Below are 18,544 nucleotides of genomic sequence, written 5' to 3'. Positions count from 1 at the left end.
GCAACGTCACTTAGTAGCTGATTTAAACCTAAATATAATTTTATTTAAAAACAACAAGAATAAAACTATAGAAAAATATTTAACAAGGAAGAATAAAATTGGGTGTATATTTGTTTTTTAAGGCCTAAATTATAGAAAAGTTCAATTACAAGGAAGCTAAAAATCTAAAATTCTAGATCTCTTTCTGTATCTCTTTCATCATCTCAAAGTTGTCATGTTTTCAAGTGAAATATTGAGAAAAATTGAAAGAAGTACATGCAAAATTGAAAGTAATTGTATTTTTTGAGCGAGTTGAAAATCAAACTTATAGGAAATATCTCATCTGTACAACTTCACAAACTTGATTTATTGCTATCAGAAGTATTTCTTGCGTAAGAATAATTTTATCCCACTTTTTAAGAAAACTATTGTCCAAGAAATGACAACTTTAACCCCAGATACAATCAGGCCGATAGTTAAGAGCAAAAAGATTATAATCCAAAAACATGGCCCTTCTCCTCCCTACCTCTTTTTTTTTGTCCTTTCTCTCATTTTCTTTTCTTTATACTCCTTAAAAAGAAATATGGATATTAAACAAACTGTTGAAAATTATACGGTTGTCTATAGCAAAGGAAATCAATTTATGTACAAAATATAGATTTATGCACACATAAATTTTCCATACAAATTCTAATCTAGAGAAGTATATTCTGAGGCCATAGTGCTGCAAGTAAAGCTTGAACATCTTAGTTATCATTATACAACTCTTCCAAAAGTTGCTACTTCATAAATTTCAATGTGAAAGAAGGGGAAAAATGAAATATATGGGGCTCGCCATATTAACTGTAATTAATTAACTAATTTTAAATGCATTCAACCATAGATGAAATAAAATTTAGTTTTTGTCTAACCATGTCCTCTTTTTTTTTTTTTGAAGTATGGCCTTAGGTATTCCATTCAAAGGTAAAACATAGCCCTTAGCTAGAGAAAGTTGGATAACCTTGATCTAGTTTAATATTACATGCTAACATGCCAGGCATTAGTCTTTTGCAGTGTTATTGCTCAAGATCACTTTAGAGGTCCTGAGAATGAACACCAACCATACATATATGACATATATTCTATCATTCAACAATTCTTATTAATAATAATTCTTATCCTCAATAAAGAGAATATTACAAATCAGTATCTACTAAGAAAGAATTAAAACTTTTCACCTACTATCAATAAGATTAACAGCAAAATTATATTTTTAGAAAACCATATGCTAATAAAAACTGCATTGTATTTACAAATGGTTTCTAGATATTCAGATAAGTAACTATAGGCACACAGTGTCTTCTTGCCTATTTAATTCATAACAATTCTACCTCCCTTCTGCCGCACCTTATAAAATTTAGCAATTGATTAAACTATGTTTAAGGTTCAATATTTATAGGTGTTGAGAAGAGAATGAATAAAGATTTTGTGAATGCTTGTCTGTTCAGAAGATATTTTTCTTCTATTTCAAGTGTGATCTTCAATATTACTTAAAATCTTTTTATAGCAATTCATAGCAGACCTTCTTTGGGTGAATAGTTAAGAATGGATATGGTCCTTTGCACTTTAATGTGTTCTATTTTTTTTCCCTCTGAGCAATATACAACTAACTACATGGCCACCTCAATAAGCAACATATTTGTCCTGAAGCAAAGAGAATGAAATAAAATTAACTAGATGCCATTTACATATAGTTTAAAGAGAAAAACAAGGAGTGAAAATTATGGATTGTTCTTAAAGAAGCATCAAATTAGTCAAAATTAAAAAAATTAAGCCAATATGCAAAATAAAATATATGTTGCTGAGGACAAATTCCACTGAAATTACCATTATGATGAGTTTCACCAAGGGGCTCAAGTTTTCGAATTCTGTTAACTTTTGGTGTTTCCCATCCAACTGCCAAAAAGAAAAAGAAAAAATATCAAACAGCAATTATATAATCAAACAATTCTGATAAAGTAAATCTCAAGCTACTAAGAAAATCAGAACTTTTACTATTGATGAGCATGGTAGACATATTGGGGTATAAGTTAATTTCCGTAGGATAAGACTCTGATACTGAAAATTTATTCCTCGGATGCGGATAAAGGCATAAAATTTAATAAACAAACAAATAAAGCAATATTCTATACAGGTCTTATGACACTATTTTTTATAACCCGCCCCCCCTCAAAAAATAAAATGAGACAAAATAAATGTTTAGTTTGCAATAAAAGTAAAAGTTTTTAATTTTGTTATCTCTCTCTCATTCAACTGAAGAATAAGATATCATTCCTTTTTATAAGCCAGGCTTTTTTCATGTGCCATGTAAATTTCTGGGATGGAATATTTAACAGACCTTGGGAGCACAAGGGTAGAACAGAACTAAGCAGAGAATAAACAGTGTCATTTCTAAGAGATAAGAGTCCAGGGAATAGAGGAAAGCATGAGAAAAAGACTCAGAGTAAAGCTGCCTTAACAATGTATGTTAAGTGGGAGAATTATTTAGTAAGCTTTCAAGAATCTGTAATATTACTCTATTAGCAATAAATTTATTTCCAGAAATTCAAATAGTTCTTGTTTTATGAGTTTGTGAGCCATAATCTGCAAATATCTTTATTGTGAATTAGGTAATATAACAGAATCATGAACCATAAAAATAACTTTCCCCCACAAGTATATAGTATAGTATAATTAAGGCAGTGTTACTCTAAATATCTTTTTCGTGCTTTTCTTTTTTCCTGGACTTTCTTCTTCATTACCCTTAACTCTCCTTAGTTCTCTTGCTGCCTTTTTTATGTTCCCAAGATCTGCTAGGCATTTCATCACAATAGTTACCAGTGTCATATACTTACTCTAGAAATCTTTTTTTTTTAAATACTTCATGTGAAGTTATATAATTCATGTGTTCAAGACCTTAACTTTTAAACACTGATACACATTGTGCTCACCTGGTGCATGAATTGCAATTGGAGTAGGAAGTGGGGAAACAATTTCTTCTGAATTGACTGGCTCAACTCGATGATTCCTTTTTAATTTTAGTTTCTTTGCTTTCTTTTTACTGTTTTCTAAATCAAATATAAATAAATAAATAAATAATTGATGTTACATAAAGAATTTGAACTGCAAGTAGAAAACATCTGTGCATACATAAAGACAGATTTTAATTAAAGTATACCACAAATTTATTTGGCAATAAGCACACAGTTCTTACTTAATTATGTAATGTTCAGTTACGTCTATATATTCATGATAGACTCCTGGAATTTAAGTTTGTCACTTAATTAAAAAAAATCTATCAATTGCTTGACAGCTCATGTTTTCCTTGTCCTTTTAAAAAAGGTTGCCTAGCAGCTATGTTCTCCTCTCTCTCCAAGTTCAAATGTTGAAATAAACTTTTGAAAAACTAACAGGAATCGTATAAAGGTATTTTAACCTCTGCAAACCACAGTAAAAAATTAAATATCACCAGTCTTTCTCACTCAAGATCCTTTGAATAAAAAAAAATGTGAAAGAATACTAAATAGTTTTCTGTTGTTTTTTTCCAGAGTAAATAGAAAAGCTATTCATCAATTCTTGCTAAATTATTCTGAGAAATCAGAAGCAGTCTATATGAAGATCTAAGAGAAATTGGCTGGTAACACAGCATTTACAAATTCTTATCAGTCTACCTGTTCCTGGATTCAAAGTGGCATTATCACCAGAGTCAAGACTTTCTGAGATCTGCTGGTCATTCTCATCTTCGTGTTCTATTTGTTGTGTTATTGCAGATTTATAGTTTTCTATCAGTCTCTGTTCGTTGGATTGCTCACTGTTCAGACTCTGAACATCTATTATCTCCTGATTTGTTTTAGGTTTCAAGCCAATAGCAATTTTTTCATTCTCTTCCCTTTGCCTCTTCTTCTCTTTTTCAATTTTCTTTTCATTCTAACAAAATATAGAAGAAAATTCAATTTATTACAGCAGCATATCAAGTGTTAATTGGGGAGGAGTTAATGTCAACAACAAATCAGAGGATACTTTAAAAGAATTATTGAAATACATTTCAAATATTAAATTTACAAAACTGTTTTTATACATTATTATGGATTTAGATCAGGCACTAAATCAATATTTTTTATAACTGCACTTTCAGATTCTTAAGATGTTTTCCATGATAACGTCGCAGACATGCAACAAACACACACACACACACACACACACACACACAAATCATGGCAAGCTTAAGATCTACTTTATTTTTCAGAGTTAAGACACAACTTCTCCCGCTCCTAAAAAAAGTGGGTGAAAATTTAGATGTGTCTTATAGACCTAATATGGGTGTTTTGGAGCTCCAAGAGCTCCATGTGCACTCTGCATGCTCCATTTTTGCCAAAAAATGTTCCTGCTTTTGGCCTGCAGGGTGTTTCTGGGGGCTGGGAAGGGCGAAAATGTGATGCATGGAGGGCTTGGGAGCCTAAAAATGGGTCCATTTTTGGCAAAAATGTCTTTGTGTGGAGTACATTGTGTGGAGTACTGCAGAGTGTTCAGAGGCCAAAAACTTTTTTTCTTGTTTTTTCTTGTTTTCCTCCTGTAAATTTAGGTGCATCTTATAGTCCGGTAAGTCCTATAGTCCAAAAAATACAGTATATTTATGTTTTTAACTAGCCTTTCATACTGGATAACAAATAATCAATAATATAAAATAATCTCAAATTTCATATAATGGAGCCTCTAATTAATATTCAGCTCTTCTAAGAAAACTGCTTATATAACTTCACATTTTAATTGTTTTGAATTTCAGGTATTTGAAATTTTACTGTGAAAATATTTTCAATGGCCTTAGTTCAGTTCTTTATATGACCCTATGGATTTCTATGCAATTTTATTGACATATTGCTATGGATAATAGATTTAAAATATTAAGTAAATATTTTCCCCATGTGAATACTAAGCCTTTAATTACTTATACTGATTCTGATATCATGGCAGCTTTTTTCATATTCTGGACTATTTTTACAAGAAATTAATTAAAAACACACCAATTATAAAACTTGGTATCTTTCAAAATTGATATCTTTTGACTGATTATGTGTCATCAAGTTTGTAGTGACTCTTCACAATCACGTAAATAGATTTTCTCCAAGAGAATTGTCTATAATCTGATCCTTCAGGTCTTTCAACCATGTTCTGCCCACACTGCTGAAATGGACTTCAACTACCTTACTGCTAGCTGTCCTCTTCTCTTTGCTTTCACCGTTTCCAGCATTATAGACATCTCCAGAGAAGTAGCTCATTTGCCTGAACTGGCCAAAGTATTATAATCTGAGTCTGAACATTTTTGCTTTAAATGAGCAACACTTTTATTCTATGATCCATTTGTTTGGTTTCATGGCTATCCATTACATTGTAAGAAATCTTCCCCAATATTAACGTTGAAAAGCAGCAATACTTTCTCTTCTGATTCTTTTTTCAAAGTCCAACTTTAACTTCCACACAATGACACGAGGGGAAAAAAAAAAACCAATGCCTGCACCATTCTGATTCTGAGATCCTGGCATCTAAATATATTTTCCAAGACTTTTGATGCTACTCTATCAAGTGTTAGTCTGTGACATATTTCTTGACTATTGGCTCATTTATTGTTCATAGTTTAATTATTATATATTATATTTCAGCTATCAGAATAGTGCCATGAGCATTACATAGATTATTGATGTTTCTTCAGTCAGTTTTAAAAACACACTCATATTCTTCAAATCCAGTTTGCCTTAACATACACTCTGCATATACACAGATTTATTAAAAGGGAAAAGCATACATGCTTTTGATAGCCTGGAACCAATCTGTTTTGCCATGTAGCTTGCTGTCCCTTTAATAAATTTTGCATCAGGAAAATAAAATGTTCCAGTGTTCCTATTTTTATAAATACATTCCATGGCTTGAAGTGATCGATACAATCAAAAGCCTTTCTATAATCAAATGGAAAATATACTTATGGGTGTTTTTTTAAAAAAAAATCTTTGGCCTTCTCAGTTATCCAGCATGAAATAGCAATAATGACTTATTTCACTTAGGTTTTTTTCCCCTAAAGTCAACTTGCAGAACTTGCAAAAAGTCTGGCATCCTTTCATAAATAAAAGAGTACCAAATTTAATGCAAATCTTTTGTGAATATTGCTTCACTGATGCTATTTTATGGTTTTTTATTTCTTTGCTTTATTGACTACTAATAATATTTAGGAAACTGATTGCCATTATATGGGACAAATTGGAAGAAAAAGAAGTTCTGCTTGTATTTCTTATAAGCAGTTGGAGGTGTTATTCATGTTGGCAAAGAATTAAGAGATCAAAGACATCAAGAGAGACATTGAAAGAAGAGGTCAGCAAAGAAATAGATATGTTCAGTAGGAAACACCAGCAATAGCAAGTAGAATCTAGAAAAAAGATTTTGGATTGACCTTGTTGTTAAACAACTGGATGGCAGGGATGAAGGAATCCTTACAGGAGAAACAGCTCAAGAGCTGTAACAGTAGAAAAGCAAATAAGGTACCAAAATCCTAGGAAAACTTTGAAATAATTTTTGTTTTTGTGTCTTTTGCCTCCAGGCAAGGGATCCTTAGGAAAAGACAAAAATGTGTACACATATAGCAGGCAGCAGTTAATGTAAAAGAAAAGTAAATTGATAAAATAAATTTTAAAAATTGGTCTTGCCACCACAAAAATTAGTTAAGTATTTAATCTTGCCTTAATAGTATTTGGGACCAAACACATCTGTTCATATCTGGTAGCAGCACAGAAATAAGAAACCACTGAAAATATGGAAGGCATTGAAAGTGCTGAGAATTTTCCTCTTATGGGAGGAATAAAGTTCTGGGGGGGGGCAGTATTTAAGTTACTTAAGACCTCTTAAGAATAGGACAGACGCTGGACAGAAACAGAGACAAGAGAGACTAGATCAAGAATAATCAGAAAGAAGGATTCATTTGGGGTAACTGAAAGAAATAATAGTAGTACATAATTATGGTTATAACTACTCTAGGAATGTGAATAAGATCTTCTTCTTCATAAGATCTCCTTCCTCATCTCATAATAAAGGTCTCAAAATATTAAAATCCCTGAATTAACAAAAGAAAAAAATATAGATGAGTTTTTGGAATATATGATAGAGAACAACATTTATAAAGCCCAAGCAGGAATTGGCAACTGGGTTAGAATCCAGCTTTACAGGAAAGGTCCAAACAACTTACACAACTATAACAGACTAAACTAAAGCAAAAGTGACCTTACACTAAGCAATGTAACAAAACATGCATATTATATATGTATATTTAATATTTAGTGTTAGAATAGTTCTTACCAATCCTATCCAAACCAGATAAAAAATATCACCTAATTTTCAGAGAAGGCTGAACATTTTTTCTCCACCTACAGAATTAAGGAAGCATAGAAAAAGTAGGTAGTTGTTGAAAAAAAGCTGTGGAAACAGGAAGCCACAATAAAAGGAAGCTTAAAAACTTAGAGAAAACAATTAGAGGAGGCCAGTATTAGAAAAGACAACAGAAAGCTATTATTGAAATAGAAACCAGTTACACTTCTGACAAAGTTAATGGCCTGAACCTGCCTAAGAGAAGCTCAGAAAGTTTAATGGCTCTTAATCTCAATGATTTATCAAAGGTAGAAGGAATAGTCCTAACATAGGACTGAAATAAGTCCCTCTGGTTTTCTACACATAAATAGCAACCTAACATTAGCACAGCCTTCTCTTACATGATGCATCCCAGAACAGGAACACAAATTCTTCTGTGTTTTGGAAAAATACAAATTACTTTGGTATAGTCAGATAAGAAGAATCTCAAAAGAAATTTTGATAGAGACTTATCAAAAATATTATGTTATATAGCAATGGGTTCAAATTTCCCAATACATCATAATTAGTTATCAATCAAGCAAAAGGGTCTAGTAGGGAAGCAAACATAGTTATTAATAACAAAAATAAGACGAACAAGAAAAATTAAACAGAAAACAAAGGAAAAATAAAGAAATAACCAGAAAGCACAAAAAAAGGAAAAAGGGCCAAATATAAAAGAATTTGAATTTGTTTCAAAAACACACAATACTGGCTAAAGCACTCATGAACAATGAATTGATTTGTCACAAATATTTTCCGGGGGTGATTGTTCCAATACCTTAGTGATTATAGTTGATATGGCCTGAAACGGGTTTCCAGTTACAGGCTCAGAGTCGTCTTCATCCAAAATGCTCCTTCCTTCCCGTTCATTTTCTTCTCTCTCTTTTTGTTCTCTGGTGGTATTTTAAGAAGATATTTTGAATCAACTAAAATTAAAAATTCTTAGGATATTACACATTTTGAAAACCGTTCATATGCATTACATCAAAATGCAGTAATTATTGATAAACTTGTAAAAGATGGACATGAAGTTGAAAGAACTGACCTGAAGACAATTAATGTGAAACGTTGTTTACAATTCTTCTATTAGAAAAACTTAGCTTTCAAAATTTATTGAAATATATATTCTGTTCTGCCCTTAAAGCAAAGGGTTAAAATCAAAACTGAATTCAACAGAAATAAATGGTTATAAACCAAACAGATTTCCTATATCAAGATAATAAAAATATGTTTTATTTGCCTGATTAAGTTTGACTTGAATTTGTATATTTTAAAAAAATATTATATGAATTTATGTATAACTGAAAAGATGGAAATATCAAGGAATTATCAATTCTAAATATTTGGTAAATGTAAAATAAATAATTAAATGACTATAAATTTTAAATTGTTGAAGTTAGTGAGTATTCTTTTCAGGAATAAGGTATATTTCCATCATACATTGGTATGCTGACTAAAAGCATATCTTACTATTTTTCTAGTTAGCTAAAAGAAAACTTAAATATAGTGAAGAGTCACTAAGAAATCCCTATCAGGTTACATTTATCTGAATAATAAAACTGGTCCAATTTTGAATTCTGAAATTTTAAGCCATTTTATTTGTTCTTGTTTGGTCAGAAATTAAAACCATTGTTATGATTCATGTCCTACTTATTCCTGTGTTATGGAATATGTGTCTACTCACATACTGACAATTCTGACATTTGGTTCTCTTATCACCATTCTAGCAATGGGCAGATTTATTATACTTAGTCTTGGTCTGCAGCAGGGAGATAAGAGCACTTCCATGCTTTTACCAGCTTCTATGTATCCTGTCAGAGAACTGCTGATGGTGTTGACTGTTGTTAGGTGTGTCTGCCATTGCTATTACCACAGTGTGTCTGTGAGAGGTCAAGATTATCACCACAGTTGCCCATGTTTGTTGGAAAGAGAGAAGCTGCTAAGGTATCCCTAGCTTGGCCTGGTCCATATCAGCCTGACTCTAAAGCCACTCATTCTTTCTTTTAAAGATCAACCTGTTTTGTCACAGTAAACTACTGACATCACAGTAGTTGATGTCAGATGCTAGAGTCATCTACATAATTTCATACTTCTTTTGCAGCCTCTCCAATTATATATCCCAATGTTTATGTTTTATATTTTATTGGTTATTCTTGGCTTTTAAGATGGAGCATAAAGAAAGTTACTACTTCCTTATAAAAGCAAAGCTAAAGGGTGAAAAAAAAAACAGAATTCTACCCACTGGCCAGAAAAAAGTATTAAGTTCGCCCCGTGCCAACTCAATGAAGCGGCAGATGTGATGAGCCGGTGTCTTGAGGCCGTTATGGACTGGATGAGGGTTAACAAGCTTGTGCTCAACCCAGAAAAGACCGAGTGGCTGTTGTGTTTTCCTCCCAAAGATTTGACTAATATTCCAACACTCAGGCTGGGGGGTCAAACTTTGCACCCCTCAGAGAGGGTTCGCAACTTGGGAGTCCTCCTGGATCCACAGCTGTCATTTGACCACCACCTAACGGCTGTGACCAGGGGGGCATTCGCCCAGGTTCGCCTGGTGCGCCAGTTGCGACCCTACCTGAATCGGGAGGCTCTCACAACAGTCACTCGGGCCCTTGTGATCTCTAGGCTGGAATACTGCAATGTGCTCTACATGGGGCTGCCCTTGAAGAGCATCCGGCGGCTTCAGCTAGTGCAGAACGCAGCCGCGCGAGTGATCGCGGGTGCACCTCGATTCACCCGCATAACACCCATCCTCCGCGAGCTGCGCTGGCTGCCTGTCGATCTCCGGATGCGCTTCAAGGTGCTATTAATCACCCATAAAGCCCTACATGGCAGTGGATCTGGATACTTGAGAGACCGCCTTCTGCCAATTACCTCCCTGCGACCAATAAGATCCCATAGACTAGGCCTCCTCCGTATCCCATCGGCCAGCCAGTGTCGGCTGGCAACCACAAGGAGGAGGGCCTTCTCAGCAGTAGCCCCGGCCCTTTGGAACGAGCTCCCCGTGGAGATTCGTACCCTCTCCACCGTCCAAGCCTTCCGCATAGCCTTGAAGAACTGGCTCGCCCGTCAGGCCTGGGGATAAGGATAGTTACCCCTCCCGAATGATGAATGTATGTTGCCTACTATTTTATTATATGTCTTCTATCTTGATGTTTGTGTTCCCCCCTTCCCAGTTTTATGTGAGCCGCCCTGAGTCCCCTCAGGGAAAAGGGCGGCCTACAAATTCTAATAAAACTAAAACTAAAAAAAAAAGTTTTCCTTCTTGCTAGAAGTGGCAGATCTAGTTTTTTTTAAAATTCCATATTCAATGAACAAGTTAATACATGTATTAAATTGTTAAAAACAAACACTGTTTTCTTCAGAAGTTGAATGTATACATCCATGATGGCGAACCTATGGCACGTGTAGCAGAGGTGAAACGCAGAGCCTTCTCTGTGGGCACGCGTCTGTCACCCCAACTCAGCCAGTTGGTCGTTGGATTTCCGATACATGCATGCACGCTGGCCAGCTGGTCTTCGGGTTTCCGGCGCTTTGGCACACATGCACTGATGCACACGTGCACCTTCTGGTTTGGGCACTCTGTGCCAGAAAGGTTCGCCATCACTGGTATAGATGATAAGTTGCTTTCTTTTTTGGCTATAATTCAAATATGATATCAAATCATGATAAATTCTGCATGTAGGTGTCAGGCCTGCAGCCATATTCCTTTTTGGATCTTTGGCCTGCCACACTTTCTATTATTCTACTATGCTGTTTCTATTGTGGGAAATTGGGAGGGGGCATGGTACGGAGTAAAATGCTATGTAGCTAAAATAAAATTCCTTTCTAGAATCCAAGGTTATCCTTTGTCTCTACACCTCTGCACCTAACCGAACTGGATGGGTGGAACTGCCAGCATGGCAGTAGAAGATTGGACCATGTAATGGACGTGGGTATGGGGGCAAGAGCATGAACTTTCAACTGGGTGGAGGAAAACCAGGAAGCTCAGATTCGGATTTCCCCCCAAATGTGCCAACATGGCTCTCTTAATAAATTGGAACTTTGAGCAATACTTTGCCTTGGACTCTGATTTTATTTTAGTTGATATTTGGAACACTGATACTATGACTCTCTCAGAATCTGGGACACATTGCCCAAAGTTAGCATAAAATGAGAAAATACTAATAAAGATTAAGTACAGTAATTATACTATAGGGAAAATGCATTTTCTGTTCCACCAGTCTGAAGTAGTACCCACTTTTGCAAATCCTTCAGAGCATCTAAATGAACTTTCCCCAACCAGGCACAAAGTAGGGTGTTAAAGCCCATAATTTCTTATCAAGGACAAAACTGCCTTAGAATTCAATAAATATGATGAGCACCTGTATGATTCTAGACTTTATTGCTTGTCTTGAATAAACAATGGTCAGATTGGAAATATCATTCTTAGATTATCACTATTAACACCTTTGACTATGTCATATCATGTCTGATATGAAAACACAATTACTGAGTGTATTACATGTTAGATCTACATATTCTGGTCTTTGCTGTACAATACCTTGAAATCCAATCTGTAATGTACTATAAAATGTTTCACATAAATGGCTTACTCTACCTACCTTTCTTTCCTTATCTTCTTCACTCTTTCTGCTCGCTCTCGTTTCTCTTGCTCTTCAATGACTTTTTGTTCTGTGATGTCTTTCTGAATTCTTTCATGTAAGGCATCAAAATCTTTTGCTATAGTGTGCAACAGCCAAAGTAAACCTTTCTTTATCGATTTGTCGATTTTTCTTCCATAGCCCACAATAGCAGAACAAGGCTCCTATAACCAACGGAAAAATCAGCACTACCTCATATTGTTATAGCAATATGAAATTGAACAATAAGTTATAGACCCACTGACAATTTCTGAAAACGACTGTGCAGCATACTTGTCAATGATAACTTGTTCATATTTTGATCCATCCAATTATTCCATCTCACCTCTTAATGCACAGCTTTCCAAGAGATATAGATTTAGGTTTGTCTATATGCTCTGGAAATTACTTTTCAAAAACTATTTCTGCTCCCAATGAATTACCACAAGAATTTCTTGTCTTCAAATTCTAACTTTTTAAGAAGTCAAAATTTATTTCCCAAGAATGAAACAAATATTCTTCCACAAAACATTGCACTCTGCAGTAGCTTGTCTCTGAAACCTTTGTTATCCTGTTTTATTTCATTTCTACAATAATTTAAAATCTTCCTTTTGGTTATTTCATTCTATTCCTTCTTGGCCCACCTTCAACAGATATTTAGCATCCTGTATCCTTTAAACTAGGTAGAGTATCTACTTTTTATCTCCATAAGTCTCCCTATCCACACACATATATATCTTCTATAGATAGATAGACAGACAGACAGACAGACAGACAGACAGAAGCTTTATCTATTGTGTTTCATTACTTCCAGATTCAATAAAAGTGCAACATTGGTACTTTACAATAATAAAAAACAGAAAGTATATTAAATGTGTTCTTGAGCATTCTGATTCTTCCTTGGTTTTTAGCAGCATTCTTTCTGCCACCGTAACTCACTTAGTTTTAATATTAATCTAAGTGAATAAAACGTATATTTAAAACTGAAATGAATATTGTAAGTTACATAAATAAACTGAAACAAGAACAAATTACAATATCATTTATTAAACTGAATGTATCTGTAAATCCAATTCTATAATAAAACAAACTTTGAAAATAACCACAATCTGTAATTTATTTTTTAAATTATTCATTCATTCATTCATTCAAATATTATCTATTTCAACTGTTGAAGCAGCTCAAGTTAATACTTCAATTTACATACTGCTCTATTTTCAGAAAGCCTGCACCATTTTCAGAAACGCCAGCTTAAAATTATTAATGTAATATGAAAAACAAAACAATTAATATAACTGTATTCTATCAATCCCATATACCACTACTGACAAGACAGTATAATCAACATCTGCATCTTTCAAGAATACCATATGGAAAGAAGACCTTCAGAGAAACCAATCATAGGTTCAAGGGATATTTGGGAGGCCTTGCACTGTTAAATTCAGTTGTGCCTGACAGCCCTACACCTATAATTTCAACACAAGTGAAATGACATTCGATGTTTATAGAAAACATTCATATGGGGAAGGAAAAATTTGTATGGAGAATGTTGGCATGCCAGTCAAAAACAATCTTCCTTCCCATCAATGTATCATGTCTTCATTGTACAGGTAGTCCTCGATTTACAACAGTTCATTTACTGACTGTTTGAAGTTACAATGGTACTGAAAAAAGTGAGTTATGACCATTTTTCACATCTACGACTGTTGCAGCATCCCCATGGTCATGTGATCAAAATTCAGATGCTTGACAACTGCTTCATATTTATGATGGTTGCAGTATCCCGGGGTCATGTGATAATCTTTTGTGACCTTCTGACAAGCAAAATCAATGGGAAAGACCGTTGGCTTACCTGAACGGTCGTTCTCGGGGCACTGCGAAGAGAGCCCAAATGCTGGGTTAACACAGCCTATCTGCCCTTGGACTGAGTGATGTTTTTCTTGACCACGCCTCCCTTTGCCTGCACATGCTCAATTCGAAAACGAAGGAACCGTCCTGTAATCAATTACAGTCAATACAGCCACATCGTTCAAATACAAACACCCGGGTGGGTTTGGGCTCTCTTCGCAGTGCCCCGAGAACGACCGTTCAGGTAAGCCAACGGTCTTTCTCCAGTGCACTGCTCAGAGAGCCCAAATGCTGGGACATGCCCAAGCTATTGAGTCCCAGGGTGGGGAAGCGCCGAAGCCTCTGGCATTTCAGCCACTCTTTGTAATACTCTTCTGCCAAAGGAGGCTTCGGCTGAGGCAAAGGTGTCAATCTTATAGTTTCTAATAAAGGCCGTGGGGGAAGCCCAGGTGGCCGCTCTACAAATGTCTAGGATAGAGGCCTGGGTTGCCCAGGCTGCAGACGTTGCAGCGCTCCTGGTGGAGTGAGCGGTGATTCTTCTCGGAGCCGTCTTGCCCTGGTGCTCATATGCCAGTTTGATGCAAGCACGTAGCCAACGTCCCACAGTGTGAGAGGAGACCTTGCGGCCCAGGGACGCAGGGAGGAAGGAGACAAAGAAAGCCTCTGACCGGCGGTAGTCCTTTGTTCTCTTTACATACGTGCGCACGGCCCGTCTCACGTCCAGCTTGTGCCACTCACGCTCCTTAGGGTGAGAAGGATGGGGACAGAAGTTGGGCAAAATAAGTTCTTGAGTCCTGTGAAACAGGGAGTTAATTTTCGGAGCAAATGACGGATCAAGTCTCAATATTACTCTGTCCGGGTGAACTACGCACAAATCCTCCCTGACAGAGAGCGCAGCAAGCTCGGCTACCCTGCGAGCGGATGTAATGGCCACCAGGAAAGCGGTTTTGATGGTGAGGTAGCGCAGACTGGTCTTTTTCAAAGGCTCAAATGGGGCTTTGGTCAGGGCCTTAAGCACAAATGGAAGATCCCATGACGGATACCGGTGAACAGTTGGAGGGCTGATGTTCGCTGCTCCCTTGAGAAAGCTCTTGATCTGGGGAAGCTGACTCAGCGAGCGAGAGGAGCCCTTTGCCAGGATGGTAGACAACGCTGCAACCTGGCGTCTGAGGGTGCTGACTGCAAGGCCCTTATCCAGACCCTCTTGCAAAAAGTCTAGGGTCTGGGGGATCGAGGCTGAGGAGGCCTCTATGTTCCTAGTCTTGCACCACCGTGAGAAGGCGGCCCAGGTGGCATCGTAGATTCTAGTCGTAGAGGGCTTCCTGGACGCTTGGATTGTTCGAATGACCTGGTCAGAGAATTTTTGCTTTCTCAGGAGCTCCCCTTCAAGTGCCAAACGGCTAGCTGCAGCCACTGGGGCTCCGGATGGGTGATGGCCCCCTGGCTGAGGGCAATCTTGTCCCGGGGGATTCTCCAAGGTCTTTGAACTGAGAGGCTGACCAGGTCTGCGTACCAGGGCCTTCTGGGCCAGAAGGAAGCCACCAGAATGAGGTCTGCCTTTTCGGTCAGGAGCTTGTTCACCACTTGAGGGATGAGCGGAAGTGGAGGGAAGGCATACAGAAGTCCCTGAGGCCACGCTGACCTCAGAGCATTTGTTCCCTCCGCCTGGGGCGAGTGGTAGCGACTGAAGAAGCGTGGGAGCTGTGTGTTGTTGTGTGTGGCAAACAGGTCTACCTGTGGCTTGCCGAACCTCCTCACGATCTGCTGGAACAGGTCCGGGTGCAGGCGCCACTCCGAGTGGTCGATGCGTTGGCGGCTCAGCCAGTCTGCTTCCCGGTTGCTTACGCCGGAGATGTGATCTGCACTGAGAGAAGCCAGATGACGTTCCGCCCACCTGCCCAGCGGTTCTGCCTCGAGCATGAGGGCCCTTGATCGAGTGCCCCCTTGCCGGTTTATGTGCGCTTTTGTCGCCACATTGTCTGTCATCAACAGTACATGAGCCCCTCTTACTAGAGATGCGAACTTTCTCAGCGCTAGGCGAGCTGCCCTCAGTTCCAGCCAATTGATGCTGTGGGAGGCCTCCCTCTGAGTCCATCGGCCTTGGGCTAGGTGGCCCTGACAGTGGGCGCCCCACCCCAGGAGGCTGGCATCCGTGGTGACAACTAGTCTCTCCGGCTCCTTGAACAGGCAGCCCTTCCTGACTGCCTTGGACCTCCACCATGCCAGAGACCGGATCACCTTTCGTGGGAGCCGAACCCGCCTGAGTGAGTTGCTGTTCCTGGCCCTCTGCACTGGCAGCAGAAACCACTGCAGCTCCCTGGCGTGAAGGCGAGCCCAGGGAACCACCCCCAGGCACGAGATCATTATCCCTAGGAGCTGGGACAGCTGAATGATGGGTACCGACCTGGCAAGGCTGCAGTGCTTCACTCTGCGTCTCAGGTTCGACAGCCGGTCTGGCGAAAGAAATACCTGGCAGGAGGTGGAGTTGATGACCGCACCCAGGTGCTGTATACAGGTGGATGGTCGGAACTGGCTCTTCTCCATGTTGACAGAGAAGCCATGGTACTGCAGGGTCTGCACAGTTAGAGAAACATCGCGGTGTGCCTGCTTGGTGGTGAGAGAGTGAATGATTATGTCATCTAAATAACATTCCAGACGAACCGGATGGTTGTGGAGATGAGCCGCTAGCACTGCCAGAATTTTGGTGAATGTTCTGGGTGCAGATGATAGCCCGAAGGGAAGAGCCCTGTACTGGAAATGCTTCCCTTCCGCGTAGAACCTCAGGAACCGCCTGTGGGCCACATGGATGGGGACATGCAGGTAGGCCTCTTTGAGATCTATTGATGTCAATAGGTCCCCCTCCCTCACACAGCCCAGGATGGAGTGGAGTGACTGCATCTTGAACCTCTTGTAAGCCAGATGCTGATTTAGGCTCTTGAGGTCCAAGATGGCCCTCCACCCCCCTGAACTTTTGGGCACTAGGAAGAGGATCGAATAGAAGCCCCTCCCCTGCTGATCCCTGGGGACTGGCTCTATCGCCTCTATCTCTAGGAGATGGCAGATTTCTGCCCTCATGCGTTCCCTCTTTTCTGGGTTCCTGGGGGTAGGACAGCGGATAAACTTTCTTTGGGGAAAGGATAGGAAGTCCAGGAGAAGGCCCTTGCGAATGGTGTTGAGGACCCACTTGTCCGATGTTATCTCCTCCCACCTGTCGGCATACAGCCGTAGCCGACCCCCGATGGGGGGATCCCTGTGACCGTCACTTTCCCTTACGAAAGGGCCGGGATCCACCACTGTTGTTTCCTCCTCCTCGGAATGGTCTCCGAAAGGAAGACTGGGATTGGTTGGCACGAGCCCCGAAGGATCTGTCTTGGTGCCTATCCCCCCCTGCCTGAAAGGGCCTCTGATAGGAGGAAGGGTGAGAAGATTGCCCTGTTTCCTGGCTCCTGTAGGGTCTCTTACGAAAGGACCCCGCCCCTTTCCGGTCACCCCTTTTAAAGGTTGCCGGAAGGATCTTGCGTTTGTCCTTGGTTTCGGTGACAAACTTGTCCAGGGCCTCTCCAAACAGAAAGCCCCCTTTAAATGGGGCCGATGCCAGCTTCCATTTAGCCTTCATTTCGGCCTGCCAGTGCCTGAGCCATAGGAGGCGGCGGGAGGTGATATTGGAAGCTAGAGCTCTGGAAGAGAATTTTGCTGCTGTCAAGGTGGCATCCGCCGAATACTCGACAGTGGTAATAATCTTGGTTAGCTCATGGCGCCACCTAGATTTCCTGGGCGGGGGTCTGGACCTGAGTTGGCGCAGCCAGAATAGGGTGGCCCTAATAAAAAAGGAGGCAGAGGTGGATGCCTTGATGGCCCAGGCAGACGCCATGTGTGTTTTCTGACATGCCTTTTCTGACCTCTTATCTTCTGCCTTAAGTCCCTCTAGGAGCTCAGCTGGCAGGTTGGAATTGGAAGTCAGAGACACGACTGGGGCATCTACTTCTGGGAATTTGAGGATTTCCTCCATTTTATCTTCTACTGCATATAGAGTTCTATCCCCCCCACTGGGGTTGGTCAGGGTGCCTGGCTGTAGCCACTGGCGCTGTACCGCGTCCATAAATAGGTCTGGCACAGGAATAACCTCGGGGGTTTCTACTGTCTCTTTGAACAACCCATGCTTAAGATCCTTGGAAGTGGAAGCCTGAGAGGCCTCAGGTCTGGAAGTGGGGCCTAACTCTGTGGCCGTCATGGCTTTGTGCAAGATAGACTTGAATAATGACGGTTGAAACAGGCCAGAGAATTTTGGCTTGTCAGAGGTGGGGTTTTCGTCTTCAGAAAGGGCGAAAATCTCCCCTTCTTCCTGCTCAGAACTTGATAACCCAGAGTGAGAGGGGCTTGAAGATGGGGAGGAGGATACAGGCTCCTTAGAGGTGGAGGCCCTAGGTTTGTGTTTCTCCTTTGGGGCCTTGCCCTTGCGAGAGCCCTTGCGCTTAATGCCTTCAGCTATCCCTTGGGAGATGGCTAAGGCAATTACCTCCCTCATTTCATCCGAGAGAGCAGGACTTTTTCCCCTTTTTTTCTTTTGCTTACTGGGCCTGCGCTGGCTAGGCCTGCCTGAGCTGGATCCACCCTTCCCAAAGGGGGAATTCTGGACAGAATCTCGTTCCTCTCCGATGGAGGAGCTAGGGGAGTCGGGGTACCCCCAAGAT

General features: G+C 39.5%; 1 protein-coding gene across 5 annotated transcripts in view; it reads right to left on the bottom strand.

The window, feature by feature from the left end:
• ARL13B (ARF like GTPase 13B) overlaps positions 1-18,544 on the bottom strand; it is a 49,294-nt gene that overhangs the window by 4,868 nt on the left and 25,882 nt on the right. For 3 of the 5 annotated variants that reach the window (XM_014059176.2, XM_014059177.2, XM_087721462.1), the window contains exons 6-10: positions 11,988-12,190; positions 8,165-8,279; positions 3,669-3,924; positions 2,949-3,065; positions 1,846-1,914 (exon numbers count right to left, since the gene is read on the bottom strand). In XM_014059176.2, coding sequence (XP_013914651.2) covers positions 1,846-1,914; positions 2,949-3,065; positions 3,669-3,924; positions 8,165-8,279; positions 11,988-12,190 — 760 coding nt within the window. Of the gene's footprint in view, positions 1-505; positions 550-1,845; positions 1,915-2,948; positions 3,066-3,668; positions 3,925-8,164; positions 8,280-11,987; positions 12,191-18,544 lie in introns of all 5 variants that reach the window. The other 2 variants (XM_014059179.2, XM_087721463.1) reach the window with 1 other exon arrangement.

The sequence above is a fragment of the Thamnophis sirtalis genome, unplaced genomic scaffold (assembly GCF_051295495.1).
Source record: "Thamnophis sirtalis isolate CommonGarterSnake01/CBP01778 unplaced genomic scaffold, rThaSir2_p1.2 scaffold_8, whole genome shotgun sequence".
In the NCBI taxonomy this organism is placed as follows: domain Eukaryota; kingdom Metazoa; phylum Chordata; class Lepidosauria; order Squamata; family Natricidae; genus Thamnophis; species Thamnophis sirtalis.
Note: the sequence above shows the minus strand (reverse complement) of the source record. Positions and strands in the feature narration are given on the sequence as shown.